At 37.7% G+C, this 14,403-nt stretch overlaps 1 protein-coding gene across 1 annotated transcript; it reads right to left on the bottom strand.

Annotated features, from left to right (window-relative positions):
* Positions 1 to 5,453: 5,453 nt before the first annotated feature.
* Positions 5,454 to 10,553, bottom strand: LOC139722946 (NADH dehydrogenase [ubiquinone] 1 alpha subcomplex subunit 7-like). Its single transcript, XM_071634229.1, has 4 exons — positions 10,503 to 10,553; positions 8,722 to 8,774; positions 7,256 to 7,405; positions 5,454 to 5,576 (listed from the first exon to the last, which is right to left on the bottom strand). Exons 1-4 carry the CDS (start codon positions 10,551 to 10,553, stop codon positions 5,483 to 5,485), a joined length of 348 nt encoding a protein of 115 aa, XP_071490330.1. The 3' UTR covers positions 5,454 to 5,482.
* Between the last annotated feature and the right edge of the window lie 3,850 nt (positions 10,554 to 14,403).

Below are 14,403 nucleotides of genomic sequence, written 5' to 3'. Positions count from 1 at the left end.
CCAATAATGGATGTCAGAGACTGCATAGTTAGGTTTAGTTAGTTATTATGAAGACCTAATAAAAGAAAATAGGGCTTGTAATCGAAAGATTCATCACACCCATTAATCATTCGTTAATCTGAAAACGAAAAACCATAGGGTTTGTAATCTGAAGACTCTTTTGGAAGCACAGTGTCATGTTCTTATTTTCGGATTGACAAACCTTGTTTTATCTAAGGACTAATTAACCTTATTTTATTTTTGGATCAATGAACCATCAGAATTACGAACCTCATTAAATTCATTTTGGAAGAGTGTCACGAATGTTCAGTTTAACCAACCCTATTGTATTTTTGGATTAACAAACATAGATAAATGGAATTTGTGTAATTCGGAATAAAAAAATCTTTGGAATAATGAACACCAGCCAAGCAACTTAGCAGCGTTCTGAATATTCTTGAACCACAACAAAGATTGTGAATAATAGGGCGGTGAGTTGGCTCAGTCGGTAGCGCGTCTGCCACACGATCCTAAGGACCCGGGTTCAAACCTGAGTCTGGACTGAGCAATGTTGTGTGTAATCACACCGTCCCCCCTAGCAAGAGGCAAAACACTCTGTCCCTCGGATAGGACATAAGATTGAGGTCCCGTGTACAGGGGCGGATCCAGGAATTCTGTAAAGGGGGGGGGGGGGCGCAACTAATATTTCTGGTGCCACTTCCGGGTTTCATTTCATTTTTTTCTTTTTATTTCTTTTGTTTTTAACGAAAAATAAAGGGGGCGTGCGCCGGTTGCGCCCCCCCCCCCCCCCCCCCCCCCCTCTGGATCCGCCACTGCGTGTATGAGAGAGTTACAACTCATGCACGTAAAAGATCCCGCTTCATTCATTCATCGCAAAGAGCAGGGCGTTTAACCCGGTGAAGTGGTCCCACCTCACATCCAACTGGACCCCATGGAAGACCAGCTTAGCGTAGCTGAATATGGGCTATCCAGCCATCTTCTCAGATGGAAATGAACAAACAAATAAACAACAAGGATCTCAAATAAGAAATCAACTTCCACTCTACCATTATGAAATTTGCACAAATTAGAATAAAAGATGCGAAACTAGAGGATGGAAATGTTTCTTTCTTTCTTTTTTCAATGTGCTCACTACAACGCATTGCCAGTAATTTCAACTCTGAATTGAAGCAAAGACACAAAATATCTGTTTTTTACCTAATTTTAGCACAGAAAAAAATTTTTGAATGGAAAATTGCATGTCCATCATAGAGTGACATTTGAGACTACGACATAATCACTTCATTATCTCTGTGGTGGTACAGTTGTACATTGTACTCACTACGTATTGCAGTTTCATGACAGGGGAACTTTTGGGATTTATAACCTTCTACCTCATGCCCAATATTATGTGTCTATTATGTGTTTTATTATGTGCTTTATATGTTTTGCTGATGATTCCAAAATGTTTTTCCGACACAGAGATCCTCATACTCTCAATGACACAATGAATAAAGAACTCAAGAACGTGCAGTCTTGGATATACGCCAATAAATTATCACTCAATATAAGTAAAACTCATTGTATGCTTTTTAGCAGTCGTCTCAAGACACTTCCCCTTCACATCAAATTTAATGAAATTGAATTAAACCAAGTCAATTGCACAAATTTTTTAGGGCTTTTCATTGATAGTGATTTATCTTGGAAATCCCACTTTATTTATTTTAAGTAATATTCTTTCTAGAAACACGGGTGTTCTTAATAAACGAGTTTTATTCCAAGGCAAATTTTTCATAGTCTTTATTCTACTTTGATTACTCCATACCTCAATGATGGAATTCTTGTATGGGGGAATGCATCTACAAGTCTTCTTGCAAAAACGTGCCATATAGAAATATCAACCATGTCGGATATTTGTACCATATACGAACAATTTATTCTTCAAAACAAAATACTGAAAACACCAGACCTATTCACTTATATTGTCGGCATATTCATGTACCAATTTTCCTGGCCGCCAAGAAGTTACCAGATGTTTTTACTTGTATGTTCAGAAAAAATAATTTGATTCACAGTTATCCTACCCGCCAAAATGACGCATTTCATCTTCCACGTACTCGAACTGTTTTCGAGAAGAAAAAACCCGATAATGTACACAGGCCCCAGATACTAAAATGACCTCTCTCCCGAAATAACAAGCTGCTTGTCTTTACATTCCTTCAAACGCAAATTAAAAGAGTTTTTGTTGAATGCATATTTTTACAGACACATAACTGAATAAACACGCAATGTATAACACATTGTTGTATATCTTTGTCCGATCAAACATATTTGTTAACAGTCACACTGCAGATTGCAGTCTGGCCTGCCGTCACGCTCTCTGAATTCATCATTAGCGATTCCGCACTCTATTTCGTCTCCCCCTCTCCCTCCTCTCTACCTCGCTCTCACTTTCTACCCAAACAAAATTTGCCAGAGCTCGACGACAGGCACCAATGACTCAATAGCTGTACATGTCACTTTTTTTGTGTGTGCTTTGCTGCATGTGATAGTTGTAATGCAAGAATAAATTAGAGTATTAGTACACCAAAGTAGGCTCTTATAATCATGTTCTACTCTGAAAACATTGCTCGGTCACCATTATGGTTCATATTTTAGTATAGGCCGTTTTTCCCCTTTTTTTATATTAAATCATAACAACATTATTTTCTGCTTCCCGTATTTGGTATAATTAAATCACCAGGTCTTAACTTTTATTCGTTTTTTATTCTTCTCCGTTTCTCTTCCACAAACATTGATTACTCGGGGCTTACAGCCAAGCAAGCTTGCTCTCATGTAGGTCCCCGTCATACTTCTCTTTGTACAACCCGAACCGAGACAGTCAGACCGCAACGCTGCTGTTAATGAGCTCAAATCAAAAATTTATCGTACGCGCAGGTATTTGCGCATGTCCTTTTCAGCACCCGAGATTTTGCGAGATAATTCAGAGACAAAGTGCATGGTCTACGAGATTCACTTATTGGCAACATGAAGATCTACTATCCGTGACTAATTGACATGGTTTGTGAATATTTGAAATAAATCACAACCTTTTACTGCTTACATTATACAAAATGAGCTTATGATACCATTATTCATATATCTGCATTATATCGATATTTTCCAAACGACCCTGAGACAAATTAGAACAAGGCTTTCTATTTATTGCCAACCCGACCCGTTCATAGGTTGAATCACCACATGAATGATAGTCAACGTTTTAGATATACCTGTTATAATAGCCACTAAGAACTGAATTGGTCCCTCGCTTAGAAAACAATAAAAATTGAAAGTCTCGTCGAGTAAAAATCATAGTGTGGCAATTTGAGATACATGCGCTCCCAGGGTATCATTAGATAAATTACTCAGCGATGTATACAGTGGATTAATAAGGAATAATTATTCTAATACCAAAAAGAGAGTCCCAAAGAACTCATGTGTGCAAACACAGTGCTAGATCTTTTATTATTGATTTGTATGCTATTTATTAATGCACTCTACTCTTATCTAGTTGTGCCGGCAAAAAAAGTTCAAGCCAAAGTTGAGCTGTCGATCAGAGTGGGGTGTTGTTCTTGTTGTTTACGTGGAGATCTTACACCAGCTGCAGTTGCCTGAACCTGAGCGCGTATACATACATTGTGCGCGCGCACACACACACACCATAGGGTCCTACACTGTCATCTACACACAGTGCATTACTGTTATGTAGAGTACACGTTTACTGTCATTCCGCGAGGTGCGTTCAACTCTCCACTCAGAGGGAATTAACCAATCAGAAACGCGTATTCGCGGCAAACTGAAATCTCGTCAAAAATTAATTGTACAACGGAATGATTTATTCGCCAACCTGACCCGTTCATAGGATCAGTCCACATAAAGTCATTATGGTTTCATAGAATGATATTTCCTCTTTCATTTTATACCTCTTCCGTTTTGGTCCACCTTAATTTCGTCGGTCTAGTGTACCCCTTAAAAAGAATGAAAAATATGCAAATTTTGTGTTTTATAATTTCCTTGTTCAGTATATTTTATATGTCATAACCTATCAAGTGGTCGAATTTCATCAAAGTACAACTCTTCAGCTTTTTATCGATATATAAATCATGAAGATTGATAATGTCGTTTAGATTTACAGACACTCTAAAAATGTGGTCTCCCAGCTCATTACGTATTCATGTCCGCGAGGTCCATGCATACGCGTACGATAAATGCGAAGGCTTTTCAGGACGTTGCGGTCTGACTGGAGATTTCGACCAGTTATCATTATAACTACTGTGTATACCATGTATGTACATTGTATATCGTGTTTTTTTTTTTTTTTTTTGGGGGGGGGGGGGTTGGTATATCGTTGACAAGGTACAATTGTACAAGAACTTGTGCTATTACTTTTGATGTAATATTGATATACATGTGTATATGAGAAATATGAAATAAATTGAATTGAATTGAATGTCCAATTATTTGAGTATAAATCATAGGGGACTACTACAAGATTTAATAGATTTCACTATCCCACAAGTCTGCACTGAGGTCGATTCATACCCCCCCCCCAAAAAAAAAAAATACATATGCTTATAATATATATATATATATATATATATATATATATATATATATCCAGATATATGACACATTTCCTGCTTTGCAAATTACAGCTGTACTATTAAATCTACGCTTGTTTCCCTACGCACACACACACACACATTGATCATTCACGAATTAAGTTAATGACAACTTCATCAGAACTCATGCATTTACACACTTGTAATCATCACACACTCACCATAACTCTTCATCAAGCTGACATATGTACACTTACACAAAACATAAAGACATTCCAGAATTTGAATATGACTCACCACATGTACATCAGTATTCTTTTTTATTTCTTTTTTTTTCTCTTTTTGGTTTTAATATTCTCAGGTATCTTAGTATTTACATGAACAATTACTCCACTTTTGTACTTTTCAGACCTTCCGAACAGTGTGATGTGGCAAACAAAGAGGACTGTTTCTGTAACAACTTTTCAGTCCCATAAGTCACTGTCAGAAAATGCAAACTTAATTTTTATGACTTCCTCAGTACATTGTATAGATTAACATATTTGAGTCTCCATTAACTTAGCACAAGATTTCATTATTGCTATGTATCCATGAAGGGGGGGGGGGGGGGTTGGGTCTCTTATCTGCTCTGAAGTGATGTTACCCATGCACAATTTTCCACAATCATTTAGGGTTATGCTGGTGTACCGGTTGGTTCATGTCAAACTTTGGTAGGTGTGATATTTAACAAACAAACTCATCCTGTTTCCTTTAAAATTCTCAAATTCCCAGTGACTTTGAATGGGACAGATGAAGTTCCTGCACAGCGATGAACTGATTGCCACATGACAAAAAATCTGTTCAAACAAATATTTTGGTTTTAAAATAAGACATCTCTTCTTCATAAGTTGTTGTTTTGTTGATCATAAGTATGGTTCATCAGTAGAGAGTTTCATTTCCGGTGGAGGCAATCCAGGTGTTATTGGCTTCTTGACAGGTGTTCCAACAGCTGTTTCCCTGAATAAAAAAACACACACAAAAAAATCAAATACAACCTGTACAAGCTAGATACACCTGGAATCTGATACTGTATAAGCACATTCACAAACACTGAGTACAAATATCATTAAAAAAGATAACAAAGATATGTGCAGCCAAGTTCTTAAATATGTGTATACTGTAAATTACACATTCACAATATGTGGTGATTGTGGGTGAGACTATCAGAAATGTTTTTTGCAAGCGCATATCATTAAAAGAGAAATTTAGAAAGACCTTATAATCATACATCATAACAGTGATCAATGAGAACAAAATGCATCATCATGAATCTGCTAATTTTTACAGTATGCATAAATGAGATCAGTGAATATTGATGCAAATATTTTCAAGGATGAATATAATAAGCTTGGGAATAATGTTTCCTAATAAACAAGAAAGAAATCTTGTGTTCACAAATGGTGTCAATTTAAATAGCACATGGCTGCCCAGATAATAATGACGATAATTTAGCCAGGGTAGCCTCTTCAGTGTTGCCACTGCTCTACCAGAGGGTCCTGCCATTATTATTACCCTAGCAGAGCCAGGTAACCATTTATACACCCGGGTCCTGAAGGACATAGCAAGTAAAAACATCTTGTCTATTAAGGATGTAAGCACTGGGCAGGAATCAAACTCGGGTCTTCTGACCGGGAGTGGGGAGTCTTATCCACTATGCCACAGCACCCTCACATGTCAAAGTTCTCGTGGGGATGAAACTACAGTAAACCTCGGATAAGTCGACGTCGAGTGAGTCGAAAATCACTTAACTCGAAGCAAAATAAAAAGTCCCGATTTTTCCCTATGTATTTTCTCTAAGAAATATTTGGATAAGCCGAAGTACGAGAGTCGAATTTCGGCTGTGTCGAAGTAAAACATTCAGTCCCTTTTGTACAAAATACACGTAGTTTACATCACTTGAGCCGAAGAAGATTTCTCTGGCATTCTCATTACATTTAGAGGAGAATAAAAAATCGGCAGTCGCAGAACCCCATCCCTGACCTGCTGCAGGTAAGCATGCACACTCACCGTACCGCTCCGCACGCATGTCAAATACATACACATGTATACATGTATATACACAGCACATCGATCCATACTTTATCCATACACACTTCACATCCATACTTTATCCATGTCAAGCCAGAACTCCTTGGTCAACCAATTGCTGCTTTAATATTTTAGTGACAGGCCAAGTGGGCGGAGCTTGTTTGTGTGTGCCCGGCTGGCTGTATAGTTTTGTTCAATGGAGGTGGGATGGGCCTGGGAGAGTGTTTGTCTCATGGTAGGTTGACAGAGATGGCTACCTATGTTGCACCATAGACATAGACAAAGCACATGCACATTGCCACATTAGCGCAGACATTCTTAGAACTACGTTTAACTACACTAGTATTGATGCAAATTCCATGTTCAATTTAGAACAAAATAAGAACATTATCTTCAAGAACAGACAAATTTGAATACAAACACACACGGGCACGCACACACACACACACATGCATGCAAATGTACTATAATACATGTACATAACTGTGAGTCGAAAAAAAATCGACTCTCGCGAGAGTCGAAGTTCACTTAAGTCGACGCATTTTTGTCAGTCCCGAGAGCTTCGACTCATGCGAGGTTTACTGTAATTGCACACTCTTCACTCTTACCCCTCTGCTGCCTGAGGAGCTGGCAGCCTCTGAGTGGTGGAGAACACTTGCGTTGGAGGAAATGTCTCCCTCCGCCCATCCCTTGTGCAGTAGTAGTTGGCTGCTAGTTTGTGGGATGGTCCATCAGGTAGGATGGGGTCTGGCTGGGTTCTGGAGAATAACAGGGTACAGTGGAAACTCGATATAACGAGGTGGTCGGGACCGAGTCATTTTCCTCGTTATAGCCGATATCTCGTTATATCAGTAGGCATAAAAGAAGGCATAACATAAAGACATTAATTTGCACATGTGGGACTACCCATCATATTTCAATCAATACTGATAACTTGATATTGTGTGTGAGGGAATTACTCACCTTTATGGGTAAGAAGATGTTTTTCGCCAAGGAAATCCAATATCAAGTCATGAATGTGTTTCTTATTAATTGTAGATGTTTGAATTTGTAAATTTATAAAGCTTGCGATTGTATCAAGATCGCATGTGGATCGGTATGTGGTTATCGTATGGGTGTGTGTTGTATGGAAGCTTGAATATGGGCTGCACAATGTTGTGTGTGTATGTGACACATTCTGTATGTACATTATGACTGCGTGTGTGTGAAGATGGGGAATTCCCTATGTAGAAAGCCAATCACAGCATCAGATTGTCTCATTCCTGCTAAACGTCATGATGAGGTCATGCATACATTATGGCCGTCCCACCACATTTTCTGCATGTATCAGTGTGCGCGCACACACACACTTACACGTACAACATGCAGTGCTAGCTGGAGTGCACTGACTAGTGTACAAGACTGTTTTTGGCGCATCAAGCTTTACAATCTCGGAAGATGATAGCACAGGCGAAGTAAAGCTTTACCGAAGGCATTTTGCTTTACCTCGCTATAGCAGGTTTGATTGGCTATGTTTTTCTTTGTTTGGAAGTCACAAAATTTATCTCGTTATAGCAGTTATTTCGTTATAGCCGATCTCGCTATAAGAGTAGCATTTTACATAGACTTGTGTGGAAGGAAATTTGGGACCGGGAAAATTTCCTCGTTATAACCGATATCTCGTTATAGCAGTGTTCGTTATACCGAGTTTCCCCTGTACATATATTCAGCAGTTACAGACAATAAATCAATGGGAAGAAAAATGCCATGTCATAACAGAAGCCTAACAAACATAGCCCATACATGTTGGAATTGTATGTTCAAAATATGATCACAAGAATGAAGTGAATTATCAAAACAACACTGGTTTGTCAAACAATCCTTTAGGCACACTGTTGATAATCAATTTTTCTGTTTCCTCATCACAAAAGTCTTTTAAGTTATGAAAGAATCCCACTGTAAAAAACAGCAGCTTGTGGTAATAAATCCATTACTTGCACTGCAATTTCTTTACCAAAATGTACAATAAACCATGTTAAATGTAATTGAACTTGACTCATTGACAGTGTTATCAAGTCATACTCCTGTAACTTACCGTGGAGACTGTCCATATGCATAGCGATTGTTCAGTTTTGCTTGTAAGTCTCTCTGTAGGCAAAGGGGAAATAGAATGCAAGGATAATACATGTAGCGTATTCTCATAATACTTAAAGGGACATTCCGGACGATTTTGATAATTTCACATCATGTAGTACATAAATCAACAGCTCCATGTCTAGATTTGTGGAATTTATTGTGGTCCTTGAGCAGAGAAACCAATGAATTGAAAATCTTCAACAAATTACACTGAACAGTGTTGATGACATCAGAGCCTCATATTTCAGAAATGTAGCAGTGCAATTCCATTACAAAACCGCCTGCTCAACAAGTTCACCTGTGAAAAATCTGTGCATGCCTTCTTCTTTTGTTCTGCTTCTTTGAGCCCTAACTCATGCATTCTTATGGTGAGGCTGTCATGTCATCATCCTTGTTCATTGTAATTTGTTATAAATTTTGAAAACATTCTCATTCCTTATCCCAATCAGTATAAATTCTGAAAATCATCCGGAGGTCCCCTTTAAAGGCCAGACAAAACAGAGTTGCACTTGCAGTGGAATGAGATTTCATTGAAAGAAATAGAATTGGGCATTTCCACACACAGTATAAGGGTACATTTTGGGGATGTTGCTTTATTTTCTGTTTCCAATGTGTGCACTACCCCCAATACAATACAATACAATACAATACAATCTTCTTCTTCTTTTTTCACTAATTTAGAACAGTTGTTTGAGAATAACTGCACCAAAATTGCTTCAAAGAAGCGATTAGAATTTTTGTCAAAATGAAAAATTTGTGGTGAATGAGTATTCCAAACGCTGGACAGTATGTAACAAGCCCACATTAGATAGGGTTCTAGGAATTAAAAAAAAAAATAATAATAATTGTATGTCCATTGAAAATTTGTTGTTTTTTCAACTGAATGGCCCAACATTAATTAGAAAAGAAAACAACACTAAACTATACACACAAATTCTGTTGAACACTGTATTTTATACCATTTCTAGACTTAAAATAGTGGTGAATAACCCTGGACAGACAAAGATGTGAGTAAATTTTATATGACAGTTTCACAACGTTCGTCTAATCTGTCCATACATTCACCAATAGACATGATAGAAAGTTTCGAAATGGCATCTATCTGTACAGATTACGAGGCCTTAACAAGTAACACAATAACTAGAACATGGTATGGTCACCATTGCCACCCGTATCATACTAATTTAAATATAAGACAAACATGATAAAAGCTACATTTTGTAAATGTAGGCTACAAAAATATATATATATATATATATATATATATGAATGAGTTATAGCTCTAGAATCTAGAGCTAGTTACATGAAACGTTTTAAATTAAATTTTGTATGACTTCCTGATGAGTATTTGCACTAAAGAATAGCCATATAATAAGGCCATCTCAAAAAAATTATGAATAGGCCTATAGAGAACTATTAATCTGCTCCAGGTAAAACAGCCTTTCGGCGGCGGATCACGGAATTGATCTTTGCTTCGGACGTCCGACAATCGAACTCCTAATGAGTAATAATGAGCTCCGTTATACGCGTACAGTGCAGCGTACGGTACAGCTGACCGCATTACATAAATATGAACATATGGGACTAAGGTTCTCCCAATTGAAAGCATCAAGTAATCGTACATTTATAAATTATCTGCAAATTCAATTTACAAATCAAACGTGATAAGTCTTAGATGTACCTTTATCCATAAGAAAAAAAGCTACCATAGGAGTGTTACAGAAACGGAAAGCATCTTACCCCAGCGAAAAAGTTCCGCACTCTTTGAATAATTTTTGACGCTGTCGCCATTTTTAATTTTTTTCTGTAGCATTACATCCTCGTTCACAAAGGTTATTTGTTAAAGCGTTATTCGACTTAGTATGATGCCAAATATGTACTAAAATTAAGAATTTAAAAGCATTTTAATGTCTTTATTCAGTAAATTATTATTTAAATTCAATTTCAAGGAATCAATTACTGGATAGTTCCCAGTTAGGGACAATTGATATTACTCTTTCTTGATCGACTGCCTCTTTTTCGTTCTTTTCAGCGGACACGAGTTGCCAGAATCACACGATGGATAAGCCAGTTAAACTTGCAAAGGTCCTTTTATCCCTTCTTTTCCGTACTGATGCAAAAATGAGTAACAATTTCGTAGCTTTAGATGTCACCATGTTCTCATGTTTTGATATTAATCAAGTCTCGGAAGGCTGATTCTCAGAAAAGGGTGTAAATTGTGAGTAGGGTTTGGGAAGAGAGTGCGAGTGCGACTTACGTTTACCTGTGTAATGACAATGACTGTACCATAGTAAGCATGGCATGAGAACCGTTTGCGTGCATGCATGCCTCCCTCACATGTACATTGTATGCTTGTAAAATGTAAACTTTACCGTCGGTCACTCGGAAGGTCGTATCGCATATCGTTGATATCTCGAATTCCGCGTCCCAAATTTTACAAAAGTCACAGTATATACCACATAATTGATAACTTATCAACTCCGCCTAGGAGGTTACAGGTAAAATTTATGTCTGTCAGCTGTCTGTGATTGTGTACATACAACTTACAAGTACATAATACATTAACTCAGAATTCCCGACGAAAAGTTGTGAATGGATTTCGTGGACATCTCAAACCCCACACACATGCACATGTCTCAAACGAACAGGTTAAAGTTACAGATAAACCCATGTTCAGGTCAATGCTGTGCATATAGATCTAGAATAGGCCCTACGCCCCTATATGACTCATCTTTGTGCACCCATTCAAAATTTCAACTTGTGTAAACAGACATAAAAAAAAAATCCTTATTATTAGAATAGAAAATTGTAAGTCAAGAAGTAGGCACCTAGAACTTCTACATGTGACCAAACAAAATGGGTAAATTAAAATGCTGAGCTGGTAAGCTTCTAACCGCACCAGCGACCCCATACGGACAAATACGTACCGTAAAGGGGTCGCACAGCAAACCTATCCTGTCACGGAAGCACCTGATATGGCTAAGCATTTACGTGACCAGAGACCAAAATAGAGGGTTTTATACCGAAATTAGTGGCCTTACTCTTAGATAAGATACTTACAATCACGGCAGAAGAAGTCGATTTACAATATGATCTGTTTTGAGAGCCCTGTGAAAGAGTTTATCCGAGGTTTTTATAGTCCTACCGCATTTCGTATTGTAGTATGACTTACACAGCGCATGCGCTAATATGGATAAAACGTAGCACATACTGTAATACGCAATGTATGCGTGTGGAAAAAAACCGGACGGCTCGCTGAGAACTGAAATGAATATTCATGAGACGTAACAAATAGAATGCATGCTGGGCGATGATTTACTATCGGGCCTACCGGCACTTATTTATTTCGTTTTTAAAGCGCATTTCGAATGTGTGGTTCATTATTTATTTGCAATAAAGGAAGTGCACACATAATGAACATCTGGAGATGTGAAGGATTAAGAAAATAATAGGTGATTTTCATGATAGAGGGTATGTTTTGTTTTGTTTTTTATTTTTTTCCCCAGTCTGCAGAGGAAATGCCCCAGATGTCTCATCTATGTAGATCAAGTTTCCTTTCACACTGTACATTATAGTTTTATTAAATGTTGTACATTCACAATGGGCTCCACTCACATGCTCTGCTTCTTGGGGACTCATATTCATTTTTGCTTCATGTTCATTTTCTACTGTGATTTGAATCGAATACACTTCTGTTACATACATGTTTTGTTTATTTCCAATAGTTGAGAATTGTTTGATTATTTATTGAGAGACCTTCCCCCCCCCCCCCCAAGACTTCTATCGCATGAGAGGAGATCCTTCCTGTCTTTCTTTTTCTGTCAGGCTTGTCACTTTCTGTTTGATTGTGTGTATGTGTGTGTGTGTGTCCGCGTGCGTGTGTGTTTCATAATTATTGTGTGTAACAAGTTGGAAGAATTGGAAGCTAAATTTCTATGTACTGTGACATACAGATAAATAAAATTGACTCTTGAGTATTCATTCATTTTCATTCATTCATTCATTCATTCATTCATAGCAATGGGACAAGAAGTGTCTTCTGAAAATTTTTGAAATTTCAAATGTCATAACTTCCTTATTTTTTATCCGATTTTTATCATTCTTGCACTGTTCTGCTGGATTTTTTTTTATCATTGTCGTGAAATTGATAAAATTTTAGATTGGCTTTCATCTTAAAGGCATAATGGATTGGTTAATGAAAAACTAGAAATTAACCCTTTCAGATCCATCCACATGGTCATTGGGATTGTATTCCATTCCTCCCCATGGCTTTTTTTTTTTAATGTTGTCTTGCTTGATCAATACCCTTTTAAGCCTTATACATACGTGTATGTACAATACTGCTGAAATGCATGCCGGTATTCCCCAACGCGTTTACATCGTTCGTTTGCTTGCGATCGGCGGTCATGCCATCAGACAAGGAGTATGTATTCGTAGAGGCGCACGCATTTCTGTGGTCATTTCAGCTATGCCTTTTTTTTAACCCATGATCCGATCCCGGCTTTGCAGCAGCGTGGCAGATGACATGATAGAACGAGTTTACTTGTGCAGATTTTTAGAAAAATTGAAAAAATTACAGCAGGTTAAAAGATCTGATTGCGTTTGTTTTCATTTCATTCCTTCAGAATGGTCTCATAATGAAGATAGGCACAAAAGGGATAACGAAATTTGTCCTGTTGTTTACCTTTCAAGAACGCATGCACAAAATGTGACGAGAAAAAAATTTAAAAAAAAAATCATAAAATCATCGCAGTCCCGTTGAAATTTGCGGAAACAGTAGGCGCGAAAAGGATCTTGAATTCGGTCCTGCATGCCATGTTGGTTATCAAAAACGCATGCACAAATGCGAAGAAATTATCGGGAAAAAAAACTATGTACTTTCAATCCTTCTTGTGCGTGCATCACAACAGATTACAGCCGAAAGAATTCACGAAATCATCGCAATCCTGCTGATATCTGAGGTATAGAAATAGGCGCAAAAAAATCGTGATATTCGAATAGTGCGAAGAGATTATTGGGGGAAAAATAAAAGACACATTTTCAACCCCTTCTGGTGGTGCATCATAAAGATTACAGCCGAATATCAAATCATGGCAATCCCGTTGAAATTTGAGGAAACGATAGGCGCAAGAAGGATATCGAATTCGGCCCTGAATACTGTCTTTCAAAAAACGCATGAATAATTCCGAAGAGATTTTCGGGAGAAAAATAAAGAATGTTTTTTCAACCCTTCTGGTGTGTGCATCACAAAAGATTAGAGCCGAAATAATTCATAAAATCACCGCGATGCCGTTAAAGTTTGAGGAGACAATATAGGCGCAAAACGAATCATAAATTCGGCCGTGAATACCTTCTAATCCGAGAGGACGCGCATTTACGAAATGTGGGAGAGAATATCGGTAAAAAGTATAAAAGGACACATTTTCAACCCCTTTTGGTGTGTGCAAAGTAAAAGATTACAGCCGTAGGAATTCATGAAATCGTCACAATCCCGCTGATATTAAATTGATAGGCGCAAACAGGATCATGAATTCGGCCGTGTTATGATCTTTCAAGAACGCATTTACGAAATTCGAAGATTTTATCGGGGAAAAATAAAGAACACATTTTCAACCCCTCTTGGCACGTGAATCATTAAGAT

The sequence above is a fragment of the Diadema antillarum genome, unplaced genomic scaffold, assembly GCF_040938485.1.
Source record: "Diadema antillarum isolate AM-2024a unplaced genomic scaffold, OU_Dant_1.0 scf00000178, whole genome shotgun sequence".
In the NCBI taxonomy this organism is placed as follows: domain Eukaryota; kingdom Metazoa; phylum Echinodermata; class Echinoidea; order Diadematoida; family Diadematidae; genus Diadema; species Diadema antillarum.
The sequence above is the reverse complement of the archived record's forward strand: the minus strand, read 5'-3'. Positions and strand labels throughout refer to the sequence as shown.